At 52.2% G+C, this 18,695-nt stretch overlaps 1 protein-coding gene across 1 annotated transcript in view; it reads right to left on the bottom strand.

The window, feature by feature from the left end:
- PDIA5 (protein disulfide isomerase family A, member 5) overlaps positions 1–18,695 on the bottom strand; it is a 93,037-nt gene that overhangs the window by 54,053 nt on the left and 20,289 nt on the right. The window contains exons 3-6 of the mRNA XM_010834268.1: positions 15,826–15,913; positions 6,104–6,187; positions 5,583–5,628; positions 2,174–2,266 (exon numbers count right to left, since the gene is read on the bottom strand). Of these exons, the coding sequence (XP_010832570.1) occupies positions 2,174–2,266; positions 5,583–5,628; positions 6,104–6,187; positions 15,826–15,913 (311 nt within the window). The remainder of the gene's footprint in view (positions 1–2,173; positions 2,267–5,582; positions 5,629–6,103; positions 6,188–15,825; positions 15,914–18,695) is intronic.

The raw sequence follows: 18,695 nt of genomic DNA, 5'->3' as shown, positions 1-18,695 counted from the left end.
CGGCAGAGTAGCACCATGACAGAGCACATTTTGATTAAAATAAGCTCCTCTAACCAGTTTCCATGGAAGAAAATTAGAGGTTTTTCTCTCTTGAATAATAAAGAAAATAAGAGGAAATTTCAAAATGCAGGCTTCCTGGCCACAACAAGGCATTAGGTAAATAGATGACGGTACATCCTGCACAATGGAATACTACTGCATCATTAAAAACGATGGAGAGGAATATTTAATGTCACAATAAGATGCGCATGTCACATTAAGTAATGGGGGAAAGCAAGTGACAAAACAGCATATAAAATGTAATGTTTCTGTGTGTGTTACACTGAAAGCCTGAAGGCTACAGAAAATACTGGCAGTGAGTATCTCTCAATAGGCAGGGATGGGGTAATTTTTTTCTTTTATGCTTAAGCTGTATTTTCTAAATTTTCAACAATGAACGTATATTAGTTATAATTTTCCAGTAAGAGAAAAAAGATTAAAATATTTTGTGAGAATTTAAAACAGTACATAATCAATTCTGATAACGTTAACTCTTATTTATGTATATAGAGAGCAGAGGCATCCATTTGAACAGAAGCAGTAACCAAGATCTTTGACCCTGACTAGGAGTGGAGGATGCTTTGAAAATGATCTTCTGGAATCCCCGGAGCTAAAATTGTTAAAAAGATCTGAGAAGAAAAGGTTTTCCTGAGCCTGCAGCAATTTGGTTTCATACCCTGAACAGTAACAAATATCTTATTACATCCAAAGATGCTTAATTACCTTCAAATAAGCGTGGAACTCTTAAGTTTACAAACAGAAGTCGGCAATTCAAACCTGAATTTGGAACTTCAGCTATTTTATGTGTGGATTTTATTAGCACAAAAGCAGTTAATATTTCTACATGAGAGAAAATAGTACACAGTATAAGAAGACTGCCTACAGGCGTGGAAAAGGTATCTCTGCTTAATATTTCTAGTTACAGAAGAGCAGTTTTAGGAGTTTCAGGACATGAACATTTTGGGGGAAGGAGGCAGCAGGCAATCGCTTGTCTGAGAGGCTTTAAAAACACGCATTATGATAAAATCCACCCAGGAGAAATCATCGGTTTAGGCTGTCTGTCTTTTCATGGCTATGGGTACAGATGCCCCCACCTTCAGACACTGGGCCCTCCTCCCCTCCTCCTCCTTTTTCCAGCTGATGACACCGGCACTTTCTATCCCCAAAATGTTGATGCCCAGCGCCTTAATTCAAAACACCTTCATCTGAAAGGCCCACTTGGTTATCTCATGATGATCACACATGATCCCTCCTCCAGAAAGTATAAATGGCATCATTTTCTTCTGAGCTAGTAACAAGCATCAAGAGTCAATGATTTTAAATGAAAAGGGAAGGGAGTCAGAGGAAGATAAAACGTACGTTTTATCTTCTCAGGATAAAACGAACGTTCTCCCTCCATCTACAAAAAAGCACTGCTTGCTGCACAGGCCATTTGAAATGTGACAAAGAAGTTCTTGCCCATCCCAATGGGAAGGCGCAGTCAACCAAGTAAGGCATACATGGGCACATGATAAAAACACAGGCACTCGTGGACAGAGGCACCTTTAGGTCACGTGTGCACATGATAAAAACACAGGCACCCATGGACAAAGAGGCACCTTTAGGTCATGTGGGGCAGGCTTCGAAAGGAAGAGGTTCAGGGTTGTATGCAGACTGTACTTCAGAACTACCCTTCCACCCCCAACCCCAGCCAAACCCAGAAACTGAACTTGTTCAAAATTAACACAGTGTCCCAGAATTGTAAAGACCTGATTCAAGTCTCTGAATATCCAACCCAAACCTCTCAGATATTTTTAAACAACAAGAAAAAAGGCAAACACAAAATCCATCTTAGAAATAATACCAAAAAACATAAAGGCAACAACCACATTACATAATGAGAAAGAAACATTTAAATGTCCCTATAAGGAAAATGTACACATGTTAAAATACATTATATAAGGCAGTGGAGAACAGAAGTCCCAGGCAGCTAATCTCCTGTTGTTTCCATCTCGGAGCTCGGAAGGGAAACCAAATGTTAAGGCCTGGCCCAGGGCTCCCTTGGAGGTTCCATAATATTCCTATTTCTCAGTTCCTCAGTCATCTCTCCTGGGGAACCCTGGTTGGGGGGAAGCATCCAAAGCCCATCAGATACCTTTTCATTGTCAATGTGGACAACATCTTTGGCTCCAGGATCTTCCTCCCACAACGGGGGCCCTTTTGGATCCTTCAGAAAGGCCACTATGGACTGAGGAAAAGGAGAGAGAAGGGAAAACTCATTTTAGCCAGGAAAAAAGGAGGTAAGGGGATCAGAAACCTGTCCCATCCCCTACCTGGAGACTACAGTGCCTGAAACCGGAGGCACACAGCCTATGGGCAAACGACTGGGGTGTGCCATGCCATCACCCACTGGCAGCACTGCTAAGCACCCTAAAAATGCATCCCACATGACACTAACTCTGGTCCACTGACACCTACGAAGCTTCTTCAGGGACAAGAGAGAAAGTTCGAGACAACTAGTTGGCTTATTCAAAACAGAGGCACATGCTTCTAATAAATCTCATCTCTTCCAAAAAGTCTCCCTGACCAGTTTGAATAAAGGTCTCCAGTCACGTGCGATGTAAGATACTTACACATTCACACAGCCATTAAAACTGTCAATGGCATAAGCAAGTTAATCACACCTGCTTGTAACCTGCTTGGTATTTCATGATCTAAACTGGTTTGGGAGTGCATTAAATCCTCATCACCCTCTCTGGGACACAAGTGGGAAGCCCCCCAAGGCAGGGTGCTCATAACTGTGGCCCCCTGGTTGCTGGACTTCTCTCCTTAGACACTTTTCTAGACGGACCAAGACCTTCAGGATAAAGGGCTTAACTAGCCTTTGTCTTGTGGACAACTGATTCAGCTCTCTGCTCCCCTTGGGCAGGACACACATGGAGCAGGAATGTGGGGGGGTGGGGGGTGGACACGTCCCTTTGCTCCCCTCCCCACCAGCCACACGACGGAAGCTGCATTCCCTTCACTTTCAAACAGTCATCTGAGAAATGCCGCTCAAAGCCTCTGAGAGCCAGGACCAGGTACCAAAAACCAGCTGAGCCTCCCTCCAACCCTGGAGAGGTGGCCTCCTTGTCATCAGACAAGCCCTCAGTGTTCTGCAACTGGATGCAAGATTCCATTACATCTACCCGCTTTGAGCACGCTCCTGTGAGCAGATGATGAGCTAGGTGTGCCACGTGTGTGCTGGGAAGGGAGGGAGGTCTGTGGTGAGGACAGAAAAACCCCCGAGTGAGGCTGTGCATCCAGCCCCCCACCGGTCACACACAGACGACCTGGGAGGCTTGCTATTTCTTAGAAATTCCTTTTTGGAAAGAGCTCTGTGGGAGAGTGGGAGTCAGCCAGGACTTCGCAGAATTTCATTCAGATAGTGGTCCCTGTCTGTCCAAACAGAGCTATGAAATGCCTGCTGGCAAGAGAAGACGGCTATTCCTACCAGGCAGAGGCGGATCAGCCTTCTCTCAGCACCTTGTCAAAGCTTCACTGTGATGACAACAGCCAAAGTGAGGCCAGCAGCGCTGCCCTGAAAGCCCCACTCACCCACAGCCACAGGGCACGCCCACGAGCCATGTGATTAAGATGCTTATGGGAGCCCACCCGCCTGCTGTTCCAGAAAGCCTGGTGCAGATGCTATCAACTTAGGGTGCACCGTGGACCTCAACAGTCTGTGCAGCCCGAGACTCATGGGAAAACACTCCTTCCGATGTATGTATGCACAGTGTCTAGGGATAAGGTCCACAGCTTCCAGGAGATTCTCAGTAGCATAGGAACTCAAAGTAGGTAGGAACTACTGCCCTGGGGGGGTGGGGGGGTGGCACTCTTGGCCTGTGCCAGCACCAGCCGAGTTAAAGTACTAGCACCCCACCCCTGCCCGGCATCAAGGCCCCTTCTGAACAAGGGTACAGCAACAACAGCCAGACTGTGCACCCACCCTACCGGGGGACTCCTCCATCTTCCCAGAGATAGAAGCTCAGGAGAAACCCTGAAGGGAAAACGGACCCGAGACCAGGGAGGGCTTTGCTCACGGCTGCTCCCCCTGAGAACCTGGAGCTGTCGGGCAGCCATGGGGAGCTCCACCATCACACCCCCCTACCCTAGAGAACCCCAGGGACTCCTCCCCAGTCCTTGATGGTCCCATGGGCTTCAGGGACCCTGGGACCAAGGATGCCCTGTCCCCATCTATGACCCTGACCCTGTACCATGCTCAGCCACTTCTCCAGCTCCTTGATGCCAAGATCACAGGCAGGATGGGAGTGAGCAGATCCCATACACCTGGTCTTTGTGAGAAGGTGGACAGAAGCCAGGACTCAGACTCCCCGACCCAGGCAGGTCCAGACCACCTACCTGGGTGTCTCTCCTGCCACTGCAGTTCTGAGAAGCTGCTATTCCCTGCTCCTCAAGCCCCGGACGGACTCCTCAGAGGGCCAGCTAAATATACACTGAACACAACCTCCAGACACAAAACAAAAAGCCCCGCCGCCTCTATCAGCAATGCCCCCACACCACCCAGCTTCCACATCTGAGGCGTACGTGTTACCACTTCAGCTGACATCTTAACACAGAATAAGAGGGGTTAAGCAACTCTAGTTGGTAGAATTATCTCTAAGTGTCTAAGTGGGTGTTAAGATGATGAGTAATCAGGCTGAGTCTGTATTAAGTAAAAGCTGCGGCAACTTAAAAAAAAACAAGATTTAATGGATAAACAAGAAATGACCAAGGAGGTAGGGGGAGAGAGGCAGAGGGAGAAGGGCATGGACAGCCACACAAACAGATGGACAGACAGAAAAGAATGGAAGGAAACAGATGGAAAGAGAGAGGAGCCCAGGGTCTAATGCAGTCTAAGCACGAGAATCAGAGAGGGTGGGTTCAACATATGCTGCGACAGAAGGAACACATGGCCCTAGCCAGGGCAGGGGCTGCCGCCTGGACCAGAGCAGGAGAAGAATGATCTGAGGGAGGGAACACGAAGGAGGAGAACCAAGGGCAGTGGAAGGACTCGGGCCCCGGAGAGCTGCCAGGGGATACAGGATAACACCTGCAGGGCAGAGAATCTCCATCCTTATTTTCACTGACGCTTTTCTATCTCTTTTTGAATTGGATTTGTAGCCGAGAATGGCTCAGTGACGTGGGCATCTCGTCTGGACCCAGCTGCTGCCCTGCCCGGGTCCTGCATGCTGTGCTAACCTGGGCACCACTGGCCCCCTCAGGCCTATGGGCAGCCCCCAGGGACATGACTGCAGAGGTGAAGGAGGGCTCTGGACAGTTGAAGGGAGACTCTGGCCTCTGCAGAGGAGGGCATGATGTCAGATGTCTCACTGGACAGAGTGATGTCAGATGTCTCTCTCACTGAAAGAGTCATAAACTGTCTACCAAGCAGCGGGCCATCCCCTCTGGTTTCACAGCTACAAACTTCTCCAGGCATTCTGCTGACCTGTGTTCTACAGATGAGACTCCCTCAGATCACTCTGCCCTTCCTCCTCTGCTGAGAACAAGGCAGGGAAATTTACCTTAAACGTCACAGCTCGGTTATATTCAGTATGAAATGCACCATCCCTGTGAAAACACGAGAAAAAGGTGTTAATGTTAGGATTGGTTATGAAGACATGGGCTTCCCAGGTGGCACTAGTGGTAAAGAAGCTGCCTGCAGGAGACATAAGAGACTTGGGTTTGATCCCTGGGTAGGGAAGATTCCCTGGAGGAGGACATGGGAACCCACTCCAGTATTCTTGCCTGGAGAATCCCGGGGACAGAGGAGCTTGGTAGGCTACGGTCCACAGCATCACAAAAAGTCAGATATGACTTGGCACACACTCACCTGAAGACACTTAACCTTTAGATTTCCTGCAGAATCTTAGTAAGATTCAGCTGTTGAACACAGCTCAAGTTTTTTTTTTTAAGAAATAATTGTAAACACAAAAAACATCATTCTGAAATAAAATTAATCTCACTAAAAACTGTGGTTTGCAGAGAATACCAATGAAAGCTTTTAGTATTTATTTGGAAATTGGAAAAGTCCATGTGTACTTACTGGTAATGGAATAATTCAACCTTTTTGTCCTTTGCACTCAGGTCAACTTTCATCTTCTTGCACAATTTTCTACTTTCTGTGTCACTGAAAGACACAAATGTTGGGGAAAAGACACTTGTTACCTAAAGTCCTTGTGAAGGTTTTGACAGAGGAAAATCTGCTGGTGACCTAAGAGTAAAGGAGATAACTTAGGATTCTCAATAGCAAGTGAGGCCCTCACTACAAATGAGTTCTCAGAGAACTGGAGGAAGGAGGGAAACCAGCAGGATCTGGACTGATCTGGAAAGACAGAGGCAAGCAGATGGGGAGGACAGATCACTGCCTGTAAGGGGCCATCTGGTGGATCCAGACAAAGTAAGTTCCCTAAAAGCTTAGTGGGCAGGTGGCACATTTTAAGAAAAACAAGCTCAGGGGAGTGGTTCCCAATCCCGGCTGCTCATTAGAATCACCTGGGGGAAGTTTTCAAACATACTGATTCCCTGACCCTCTTGCAGACCATGACTCAGAAGCTCCACCTGTGGCCCCAGCGAGTTTTTTTTTTTTTAAACCTCTGATTTGCGGCATGTGCCACCACCAGACCAGGGTAGGAGAAAAATGTTCTATGATGTTGAAGGAGTTACAAAATCTGATCAGGTATTGATAAAAGCCAGAGAGAGAACAGCGAAAGGTTCAGTGAGGTGCTAGCGTCTGCAGGATCACACCCCTGCAGCCCTTCTAACGAGACGCGTCGGCTGGGTGCCATCCTCTGTTCCCCAAGTGCTTATGCATGACCCCTCTAATCTTGCTTCCCATTCTGTTAGACCTCTGATCTCAAAACGTGGTCCCTGGACCAGCAGTATCACCACAGCCCAGGAGCCTGTCAGAAGTGCAAATTCTCAGCTCCTTCCCAGACCTATTCAATCAAAACGCCCAGCGGGTCCTCATGCAACCGTGTTTTAAGGAGGTTCCCAGGTGATCTGATGCCTGCTGCTACCCTGCCTGGCTCTCCCTCATCTCTCCAACCCCTCTCCCACCCCCATGAGGCTCGGTTTCCCCTGTGCCCTGCACCAGTCCCCTCAGAGACCTCACCTGCTCTCGCAGCCTCCCTATGACCTCACCACACTCAGCCAAGTCTTCCCAACTTCCAACCAGAGGCAACCAGCTACCCCACTCATACGGCCCTGCTCCTCATGCCAGGACCCTCTCCCCACATCTCAGTGGACTCAGTGAGGGTCTCTCAGCAGCCCCCCCACCCTGCACCAATCCCAGCTGACTACACTGCTGCTGCTGCTGAGTCACTTCAGTTGCGTCCGACTCTGTGTGACCCCATAGACGACAGCCCACCAGGCTTCCCCGTCCCTGGGATTCTCCAGGCAAGAACACTGGAGTGGGTACACACTGCATGAGAAAATTTGCTCTGCCTGGTATGACCACCACCTGAGGGAAGTCCTGTCAGCTCCCACCTGTTCACCTTTGACAGCCATCAGCTTCACACAGCTGTGCACCAGCCCTGGAGCAGATGGACTAATTACACCATTCAGCTCAATTCTAAAAGCCACACTCACAATGGACAGGCAACACTATGGAACCTCATTTCAAGTGTGAATATGCAATTTGCAATTCAAGAAGCATGTCTTACCGGCCAGGTGCGTGGGTTGGAGAGGGTGTGTCAGGCACACTCAGGGACCCCCCGAAACCTCCACACCATCCCTCCCTACGCAGTCCTGCTTGTAGTGGCCATCACTGTAGCCCCTGCAGCTTCTAGCCACAACCCTGCCCCAGCTCACAGAGAACTCAAGAAACGCTCAATGATCTCAGGAAGGAAGGCTAATGACGCAGCCATGGCTGGTCCCCCAGGGAGGTGAGAATCTTTTAAGATAGGGAGTCCAGAGAGGACAGAGAAGCTGGGGTGCGGAGGGGACCCAGAAGGGCCAAGAGCGTGGGGGCCTGTAAGGTGCAGCCACGAAGCCACGCACCCACTGACGGTGGTGATTACCGTCTAGTCTGCCCTGTCCCACACGTGCTCTGTGGTGAAGCCACATGGACAGGCAGCAGGGTCTGTTTGACAACTGTGTCCGAGGTGCCCTTTCCGTGCCCCAAGGAAGACGAGAGGGCTCAACTGGGATGTTTACAACCATTCCCTTGGCACTTTCCCTGTCCGGATTTGTTCTGCTTTATGCAACGATTTCTGGGACCACCTACTGTCCACTCAAACATGACAACAAATAGCGGCTATGGCAGAAACCAGGTTCAGGTACCTGCCGCACCCTTGCCCTATGCTAGCATCCAGCAGGGGCGCCCAGACTGCAAGGCAGCCTCACACCAGCGCTCTCCTCATGGAGCCTGGCTGGCAGCCTCTTCCTGTGATTTTATGAAGCAAAGAGAGGAGAGACGGGGCCTAGTCTTTGCAACCCCAACCCCGGCTGGCTGTGCAGAAAAAACCTACTCCTTGGGAAAAAGCCTTGCTGTCCCGGGGAATCCAGGCCAGGCTTAGGAGTATTGTCCCAAAGCAGCTGGCTGGGCTGGGTGGAGCTTTGGGGGTGGGCATGGAGGTTCCTCTCAGGCATGTCCAGCCCCGCCCGCTGCCAGCCTAGGACCCCATGACCCTCCAGCAACCACAACTCCATCTTGGCCACAGGATCCCTCAGGCCGACTCTGCAACCCTCTCCTCTCCTCTGCGTCACACACCCCCACCCCCACGCCCCCCCACACACACACAGCGCGCGCAGGCACCCAGGACGGTGGGTGGGGAGCCCGCTTCCCAACCTCTATGAGCACCTCTGTTCTCAGATCCCAGCGCCTCAGCCCCCCTCATCTGGCACTGCCGCCCGCCCTTCCCCACTGGCTCTCTGCCCTTCCCCCAATATGTCCACTGACTGTCAGCCCCATCAGAAAGGTTTGCTCCACCAAGCCGATGGCTTTGTTTTGTTCATGGCTGGTTCCCCAGGGTTACAACGGCTGAGGGCACATAGCAGGCGCTCTATAAATAGCCTGAGTGAGTGAGTGAGTGATGCTGGCTGTCGTGCTGGGATGAGGCGCTCATGGCTGGCTCTCTGGGCTCTGCCTACTTAGCTCCAGGAATCCTGCCAGGTGACAATTCCTGACAGTGCGCTTTCAGATCAGCTCCCCTCCGTCCTATGATTCTGACTCTCAGAGTGTGTATGTGTGTGTGTGTGCACATATGCACTAACTGTGCAGTACACGAAAAGTCGTAAGAGTTCAAGAAGGGGAGAAATTACCCAAGTTCAGGGACTTAAAAGGATCTGGGTTGATAGATTTCGCAGTTAACTGTGCTCCCGCCCTTCCCTAGCCAATGACTAATGCTCTGGCGGGGAAGGAGACAAAGGCAGACAACAGGGAATGAGCTGCTTTGCTGGGATGAGAGGGAGGGGACAACCACAGAAAGTGACTGGCAGTGCAGAGGTCTTCACCTGTCACTCCCCAGACTGTCCTGCAGGAACCAGCCTTCTCTGCTGGCTCCTCACCATCCTCTGCCTGGTTACTGGTTACTCACCCCGACCTGCCACATCCCCTCTTCCCCCGCCTCCCTGGACTCTGCTCTACAGAGAATGTGGAGGAAGATCACTGAAGCCTTTTCACACTTCCCTCCCTATCCCCAGCCCAGACAGACAGCCCAGTGTTTTTGTTCAACTTTGTTGTGGGTCGCTGGCCAGCAGTGCAGAGAGTGGCTGCAGGTATACAGTGCTGTGCTTACTAGATCTGCACGTGCAATGAGGATCATTCAAGAGACCCACCAGAGATAAAAGGTGAGAGGGTGAGAGCAGAAGAGGGAGAAGTAAGGTGCTGGAGGCTCTGCAAGGGGGTACTCGACTTACAGAAGTCACAGCCTAAGTAGGAAATCCTCCCGCAGTGGCCGCCAGCTGCAGCGACTGGGCATCTAGGTCTGGCTCTGCCACTAGCCAGCCTGTGACCTCCAGCAGGACCCTGGTTCCCCAGCTGCAAAATGCAGAGCTGTCACACAAGCTGGACAGAGCTTTCCATCCCCCTATGGGGTCAAGTATTACTAAAACACCAAGGCAGGCTGCCTGCATCCTGACGGATGAACCAGCAGCCAGAAGCCAGGACAGATGGTGGAGATTCAAAAAAGATCTGAACCTCCATCATCTCTCTCCTAACTCACGATCAGATCCTCGCTTGGCCAGGCAACAACCTTACATCCACTCAAACCCTGGGCAGCCTCCTGCAGCAGGCAGAAAGCAGACTATAAGGATCCCCAGCTTGTCTTGGACACTGTGTGCCCTTGGCCCACTCAGCCTTCCTGGGGTCCGTTTCCCCACCAAAGAAGAGACCCTATCTGCTGGGTCTAACACGGCAGGATTCTGAGCAGATGTACCTGTGACCCTGAGGGTGAGAAGGAGAGGAAAGGTGGGACATGTTCCCCCCTTCAGAGACATGAAGAAAATGAAAGATGAGTGAGTGAGCAAGAAACAGCATCAGAGTGACTTGTAGAGGACGACATGGAAGGAAGGGGTTGGAGGACAAAGCCGGGAGACAGAGAACAGCCCTGGAAGAGCTAGGCCTCCAGTTTGCCAGGACCTGGGGGGCTGGTCATTAGCCCTGCTGACAACGGGACTCCCACAGCAGGATCCTCCCAGGTCTGCCTGTCCTCCTGGGTACGACCTCAAGAAGGCACCTGATCGAGCATGAATCACCCAGCAGAGCTCATAAGAGAGACAGGACACAAGAAAGAGGAGTGTGTCATCCCATCCTCCACCTGCTTCCCCAGCCCAGCAGTTCTGGAGGGGACACAGAGCCCTCATGAGAGCATGGCAGCATGCCAGGAGGTGTCTGAAGCTACAACAAAAGCACGACAACCGTTTCTGGAAGCCCACTTTATATCCCATGGTAATTCCACATGCTTACATGTAAAGGAGCAAATAATTTCTGGAAGAAAACATGGGCTTCAAAATATGTTATGCCTGCCCTGGCAGGCCCCCCCATCTCGGATCTGGGAAGCCAGTGCTGCTCCTGGAGAAAGACAGCAGATGGGAGAATGAGAGCGGGGAAGGAGGAAAATGCCGTAACATAATGACCTTCACCCTCGGGAGAAGAAAGCGGCAAGCACCCCATAAGGCTGCCTCGGCCCAGTGAGAATCAGCCCCTGGAATCAGCACGCCGGGCACAGGTCCCGCCTGCTGGCTCCAGCTTTGCTGTCCAGACAGCAGCACTCCGAGCCAAGGCCGAGCCCGATGCCAGGCTGCAGAGCACGCAGGGAATACCAACTCCCTTACACACAACCCACTTAAGAGCTGAACAAGTACCACCAGCCAACCCGAGTGTGGCTGCTGAGATCTGAGCCAGGAGGTAGAGTGAGGGAAAGGGAGAGCTGACAGGTCCCTGGACGGAGGCCAGAAAGCCTACAGACACCTCAGAGCAACAAGTTACGGGCCCGGGGCCTGGGAGAAAACCGGCAGAGAAGGGTGTGTGTGGCTGTCGGTGTGCAGGCAGGGGTAGGGAGGAAAGAGCCTGAAAAGCAAGGAAAAGAGAAGAAATATCCACATAGAGAAGAGAGGAGGAAAAAGACCAAAAGAATGGGCAGGGACCAGAGAAAGGAAGAGGCAAGAGAAACCATCAAAGGAGAGGAACAGAGGAGGAGAGAGGCTGAGAGGGAAGGACAGGAGGGATGTCAGAGGCAGATACCTAGGGTGGGGAAAGGCATGAAGACCAGAAGACACACCCTCCCACACACTTAGATGAATACACGTGCCTTCATGTGCATACATACAGGCACCTATGTGTACGCATGTAAGAGCCTGGTAGCTCCAGAATGTTCTCAACCAGGCTATGTAGGGATGAGAGCAACTTGGAAGACTCAACTCCATGTTTCACCCAAGAGTAGACTGAAGCCCAGAGACAGGCAGTGACTTGCCAAAGGTCACACAGCTATTTGCTGTCAGAGCCTAGGCTCAAAGCCAGGCCTCAAACCTACAGTCCCACAAGTTTCACAGCACCCCATAGTTCTTAAGGGTCCAAACAGAACAGCCTGTGCACTGCAGCTGACTCATCTCTCTTCAGAAGCATCCTCACAATGACCAAGGGGTCCTCACCCAAGGAAAAGCTCTTGAAGACAAATACATCATCTCCCTCCCTCCAGCTTCTTGATGCCCTAACAAACTGGCCCAGATGAAAAATAAAAAGAGTAGAATGGGATCTCAGATTTAAATTCTATTCTACAAAGAACTTTCATTTACCTGATCCTCACCACGGACCCAGAAAGAAAGCAGACTATGTATTATTGTTCCGTTTACAGATGAGTAAACAGATTCAGGGTAAGCGACCTGGCCAGGGTCACTGGGCTACTAAGCAGCTGAGCTGACCCTTCAGCCAGGGGCTGTGTCATTACAGCACACACTCTACAGACTCCCCACCCTGGAGCACTGTCTTCTCTCCCCCAGATGCCCCCTGGCCCCCTCACCTGCCTTCTAAAGGAGGAAAGCAGAGGGGCCATCATCCCATCGCAAGACCCGGCATCCCTATTCTGCCTCCATCCCTTCGCTGGCAAGGCGGGACGCAGAGGTGGGGAACCACATGCAGCAGGGCCCGTGCAAGGGCAGCCGTGCTCCGGCTGTTCGCCTGTGGTCCCCGCTCACACGCCTGCAGAGCAGAGGAGAGCCCTCGCCGGAGCATTTCTGCCCTTCCATCTGCCCACCCCAGGGGCATCTCATTCAGACCCAAGAACACAGCTGAGTGCTGTTAGGGCGACGGTTGAGAGCTGTCATCACAGGGCTTGGAAAGAACACACTGGGTTCCCCTAATGGTTTATGGGGCACGTTCAGAAATCTCTGAGCAGGAGCAGCTGACAGAAGGGGTTCTCCAGCTCACATCCATGGGGATCTCCCTGTGTAATGGTGATCCGTGCCCTGCCCCCCAGGGCGGCCCGCATGGACCAGAGCTCCCAGTTCTACCCCTGTGGTTGTTCTGGGGAAGATTTAGTTGTATCCTACCTCTGATATTCTGGCTTCCAACATCATCCATTATAGCTCCATAATCCACCTACTTATCTAAACTTTTAAAAGCTACTTAATATTTCAGCTTATGCCTCCTCTTAGAGGCATGAGTTGAGTAGCAATTATGTGAACAGTCAACCCTTTGTCTTCAGGTTACCTCTTTAAAGTCATAAGTTGCCCCCTAGATCTTCATCTTAGAGCATCAAGTCACAGGATTCTCTCTCCCAGTGGCACTTTTTATTGATTCCAGACATTATGTCTCCAAATGAGTCCCCAGTTCTCTTCTTCTTAGTCTGTCTTTACACACCAAGCCCAGTCCCATACAGTCCTGCCTGTCCAGGGAGCAAGGCAGGACTGTCACCTCCAGTCCCATCGGCCAGACAACCCAAGGGGCCACACCACAGGGAGCTGCCTGCAGGGAAGCCCCGGGCATGTGAAAGACTTGGTCCTCTGAAGGCTTGCCCCAAGTCTGAACTCAACCTCCTCTGTGAAGTTGTCTTCAACCTTTCTAGGCAGAATGAATGAAGTGACTGTAATCACCTGGCTAGATGTCTGCTGCCTCCTTGCACACTGCAATCCTCAAAGACACTATTAGCCAGGTCTGTGCCTCAAAGCACAGAGTAAGTGCTCAAGTGAATGGACCCAGGTGGATGGGGTTCATCCACCTAAACCAAGCTCTCCTGCCCACTTCCGCCACCTACAAGCCTGGGAAGAACTCCCTGTGATGAGGCTCCATTGGCTTGGTATGGAGATTACAGAACACCCTATCCCCTCTAACGGGCTCTATCACTTTGCCAGTCACACAGAGCAGTCCTGGTAAAATACAGGAGAGAGACACACCTGGGAGACAAGAACACTTCCAGACCCACTCTGAACTAGAAGCAACCAACAACTGAAATCTCGTCAACTGTTTAGTGAGCCATCTGTTCCATTAAACTGGTGTTTGAATCAATCGGGAGGTGTGAGGCCAGACAGGTGCGTGCACGCACGCACACGCGCACACACACACACACACACACACACACACACAGTACAGCAAACACTGCTTGACGAAGACGTCTTCTGCTCTCATTCAGTGCTTTGTCAAAATATGACTTTCTATCAGTTCTCTCCAATGACAGGCAGGACCAGCTTGAGGCTGCTGCTGCTAAGTCACTTCAGTTGTGTCCGACTCTGTGCGACCCCAGAGACGGCAGCCCACCAGGCTCCCCTGTCCCTGGGATTCTCCAGGCAAGAACACTGGAGTGGGTTGCCATTTCCTTCTCCAATGCATGAAAGTGAAAAGTGAAAGTGAAGTCGCTCTGTCGTGTCTGACTCTTAGCAGCCCCATGGACTACAGCCTACCAGGCTCCTCTGCAGCTTGAGGTTACCAACTTATAAAACAGTTGTGTCCCAGAAGTTTATTTGCAAAACAGCCACTGAGAACTTAGGTTGAAGAGGGAGACGACTGTACTAGAGTGGAGCCCCTAACAGCTCACGGAACCCACAGAGTAGTAAAAGGTTTGTGACTCAGGCAAGGACAGAGATATTAAAGGTTACAAAGACCCTTATGGGCCATGCAGGAAAAGAACTGCCATGTTCCCAGGAGAGCCCCACCTCGTCCCCGTACTAACAAAACTATAGTACTACCAAAACTATAGTACTACCTGTGATCCTCTCCCCTGCTCTTCCCAAACTCACGTTCCCAATAAACCCCACATCCAGGTGAGGACCCAGCGGCCCTGGGAACACCTCCTGTCCTCGATCAGAAGGACATGTAAATACTGGTGTCCACCCAGTGCAGTGCCTTGCAGGCAGACAGTGCTCAACAAACGTGCAAAGAACAAACCTATTCTTCCCGACCTTTTCCGTATGTTTCACTGTCTGTGTCTTTGCTCTGTTTTTGCCAATCTATGCCCAATTGGGAACTAATTATGTGACAAGAGGTGTGTGTATATAAATCCCAGCAGCAAAAGTGCTGAATGTGGAGAGATGTGGCAATTACTCCTAATGAGGAGAAGGAAGGGAAGCCGAAAACACCATGGACTTAAAACCCCCAAACTCAGAAGGATCTGAGGAGTTCAAAGCGCCCCCTTTGCCACACTCAGAAGGGGCCTCCTGCGGGCTGGCGTGTGATTCTGCCACCATGACAGTGACACAGAGTCTCTGGGAGGGGGCAGGGGCAGCAGGAGGAGGAGCAGCTCACAGCCTTGTCATCGGGACACATTGGGGTAGGGACACAGGCCAGAGCAAAGAGCTGGAAGGACTCAGCCACCTGTCCAGGACTGACCCGTGTGACGAAGCCACCTCGGAAGCCAGGGCAACAGACAGGTCTGCCAGCTGACTCCCAACTTGTGCCCTGTGGGCCCTGGAGACCCCCATGAAGGGCCTGGGCTGCGGGTAAAGCACATGGTTCTCAACGCAGATTCCCCCCATAAACGAGCCCACCAAGTGGCCCTGAAAATCATCTTGCCTCTTCGGGCATCAAGGCTCCTTCTGCCACCCTCTGAGAAGACAAAAATCAAGTGCATGACAACAGAGTAACAAGTAAAAGTACTATGTAAAAGGGAAGAAGAGGGATGGGGAAAGACAGGAGGGGGAGCCACACCTACCCTTCTCCAGCCCATAGCGGTCCTGCAGCATCACTGGGGGGTTTCGGGGGAGGGCGTCCTTCTGCAGTTGTCTCTCCATCATACCTCCTCTCCCAGAATATCAATCAGGAACAATTCCCACCCAACCTACCAGAGCCCACCCCTCGCCCTCCAGCCACCATGTCCCACGTCCCCAGGATCATACCCACAGTCCACCCAGCAGATGGTGCCTTGTCCTTTCACTGCCTGGGCGACAGTAGACAATAACTTGAGGTGACTTTCAGCTGCAGCTTCTGCAAAATAAACAAACAAATAAACACCTGTACCCAAGCACACTGCCCCCACCCCTGCCATCTTGCCTCGGCAAGGAAGGACGAGGCCAGTCCTAGAGGCGAGGTTCTGAGCACCAGCTAGAATGCATCCCTGTGGGCAACGGTTCTAACTGAGGACCATCCAGCTCTTCTCAGAAAGCCCCGCTCCCACAGGGGAGACCCTCACAGACGCAGAACCCGTCACCCCTCCTTCAAGCCACGTCTCACACCTCACTCTGCCGTCTCTCAGGTAGATCCTCAACTCCCTGTAGAATCTCTGACTCGTTACCTTTCTGGGACACACTTTGAAAATTCTATAACCAAACAATTACAGTTCTATAACTAAGCAGGCAACGAGTCTGCTGGTTCCACGCTTGCCTGACCTGGTGCCCAACCTGGGAACTGACAAGGGCAGGGACTAGACCCTTTCCTTCACCTGTGCATCACACACTCACCTAGGGGCTCTGCACAACACCGTGATTAAATGAGGTTTACCTGCGACTCTGGTCTCTGATGGACCGACGCTAAATGTACCCAAGTCACTCTCACAGCCTGCTTCCCCAGCCTGGCAGTACCCCGGGGGGGTCAGCTGCAGGACCACGGACTACGCCTCAGGGCCAGGCAGAGTGAGCGTGAGAAAGGACGAGGTGTCGGGGCAGAGCCCCTGGAATGTACGCTACAAGGGCAGGCTCTTAGACATGGAGCCCCTGTGGCCAGGATCGCCATGCCACCAGCCTGTGGTGCTCCACTGCGTGGTGGCTGTGGCCGGGCTGTCACGCTCCCCCATTGTCCCTGTTAGCTAGCTCCCTGGAAAGGGCCCCTATGCAGACACTGTGGGGACAGCAGGCTGCCGCCCTCACCCGCCAGAAACTGCATGATATGTTTCAAAGCCAAGCAGAAATGATATCTGAATTATTTGCCTCCTCAGATCTCCTTTTCTAGTGTGGATAATGGAAGCTGTTTGTGAACACAAAGCCTGCTGAGTCTTTTATGCAGTGAACAGAAAACATCCTTCAAGAGCCCTGCACAGAGCCACCCACAGAGGCCCTCCCTGAAACCCCTAGGCCAATGCGGGGGGTGGGGGGGGTGCGGGGGCTCAGCCGAGGTGGGAAAGGTCGTCCTCACCCTTCAGACTGGGATCGGGAGGCGGGGGAGGGAAACTTGAGTAGAGCACATGAAGCCCTCTCCCTAAGCCTGCCTTTCAGCCATGGAAAGGGAGGCACTGGCTAGGAAGAGGAGGGGAGAGAAGCCAGTGCTCCTGAAGCCACGGGAGGTCCCCAGTGTCAGGACAGGCCTGGGCAGGAGGCAGGAAGGTAAAATGACCACTGGGGTCCAAGCCCAGAGATCCAGACCAGGGAGGAGCCAGGTGCACAGGGCTGCTGAGAGCTCCACTGCCAAGAGGCAGGGACAGAGGTTGGGCCAGGGCAGAAGAGAAAACAAGAGCGCTCCCAGCCCCTCAGGCCCTGGGCTAGACACCTCACCTTCCCACTCTCTACTCTCCGCATCTTTTCCTGGTGGCTGAGCCTCCATCACTGCAGATTTTGCACGTTATTCCTGCCTCCAGCAGAGGAGGCCAGGCAAAAAAAGGGGACAGAGGGACCCGCCCTAGCGTCCCGCCTGAAGGACCTCAGGCCAGGCAGCTCCAATTTCCTCACTCGTAAACTGGACATCACCTGACAACCTGCACTGCCTCCTCACGCTGCTGCTGCTAAGTCGCTTCAGTCGTGTCTGACTCTGTGCGACCCCACAGATGGAAGCCCACCGGGCTCCCCCATCCCTGGGATTCTCCAGGCAAGAACACTGGAGTGGATTGCCATTTCCTTCTCCAATGCATGAAAGTGAAAAGTGAAAGTCAAGTCACTCAGTCGTGTCTGACCCTCAGCGATCCCATGGACTGCAGCCCACCAGTTTCCTCCGTCCATGGGATTTTCCAGGCAATAGTACTGGTGTGGGATGCCATTGCCTTCTCCGCCTCCCTCATGGCAAGGCAGCAAATGAGAGTGTGTCTCAGAAGTTCCTTGCAGAGCCCTTCTAAGAAGGTGAGCTTATGGGAAGGGGTGTGCACAGGGAAGAAAGTGAGCATGTTCCTGGGTGGGCTGACGACCCCCTAGCTCCAGGGGCACCCAAGATGTTGAGACACGCTTGTTCAGGGCCCTGGAGCCCAGGCCTCAGGAGCGACTCTTACTGCCCCCTGCCTCAGTTTCCCCCATTCCCAACAGAAAAACAATCCCTGGGAGCGTGTGCCAGGCCCTCAGAACGGCATGGGCCAGCACGTGCCGGGTGTGTGGAGGACGCAGGCCTCAGGAGGGACACGCGTCTATCCAGAAGATCCATCAGCACCACCACCTCCCTGCTCCCGCCCTGGGCTGGGTGTCGAGTATGAACTGCTGAGAGAGCTGTGCCGGAACTGGCCCCGACTACCGGCTACTGCTTCTCTGGGGCACAGAAAACTTGGCATCCTTGAGGGCAGCAAGAACACTTAACTCTGCTGGAACAGTGTCAAGTCAGATGTTCGAAGTCGCAGCCAAGAGCTGAGCAAACCTCTCCGTCTATGATGCCCTCTCCAGCCTCAAGGTCAGAAGAAGCAAACCGCTATTTCCACCCCACACTGAGCGCGGAGCCCACTCCAAACTCAGTCTCTTGTTCTGACCCCAGAGCGAGACAGACTGGGGCCAGGCAAGGCCAGGACTGCCAGCCTGGGTGTGTGCCCCCATGCCTGGGGCATCAGCTGGAGACAGGCTGGGCCAGTCAGTCAGTTAATCCA

The sequence above is a fragment of the Bison bison genome, unplaced genomic scaffold (genome assembly GCF_000754665.1).
Source record: "Bison bison bison isolate TAMUID 2011002044 unplaced genomic scaffold, Bison_UMD1.0 scf7180017864032, whole genome shotgun sequence".
NCBI lineage: Eukaryota > Metazoa > Chordata > Mammalia > Artiodactyla > Bovidae > Bison > Bison bison.
Note: the sequence above shows the minus strand (reverse complement) of the source record. Positions and strands in the feature narration are given on the sequence as shown.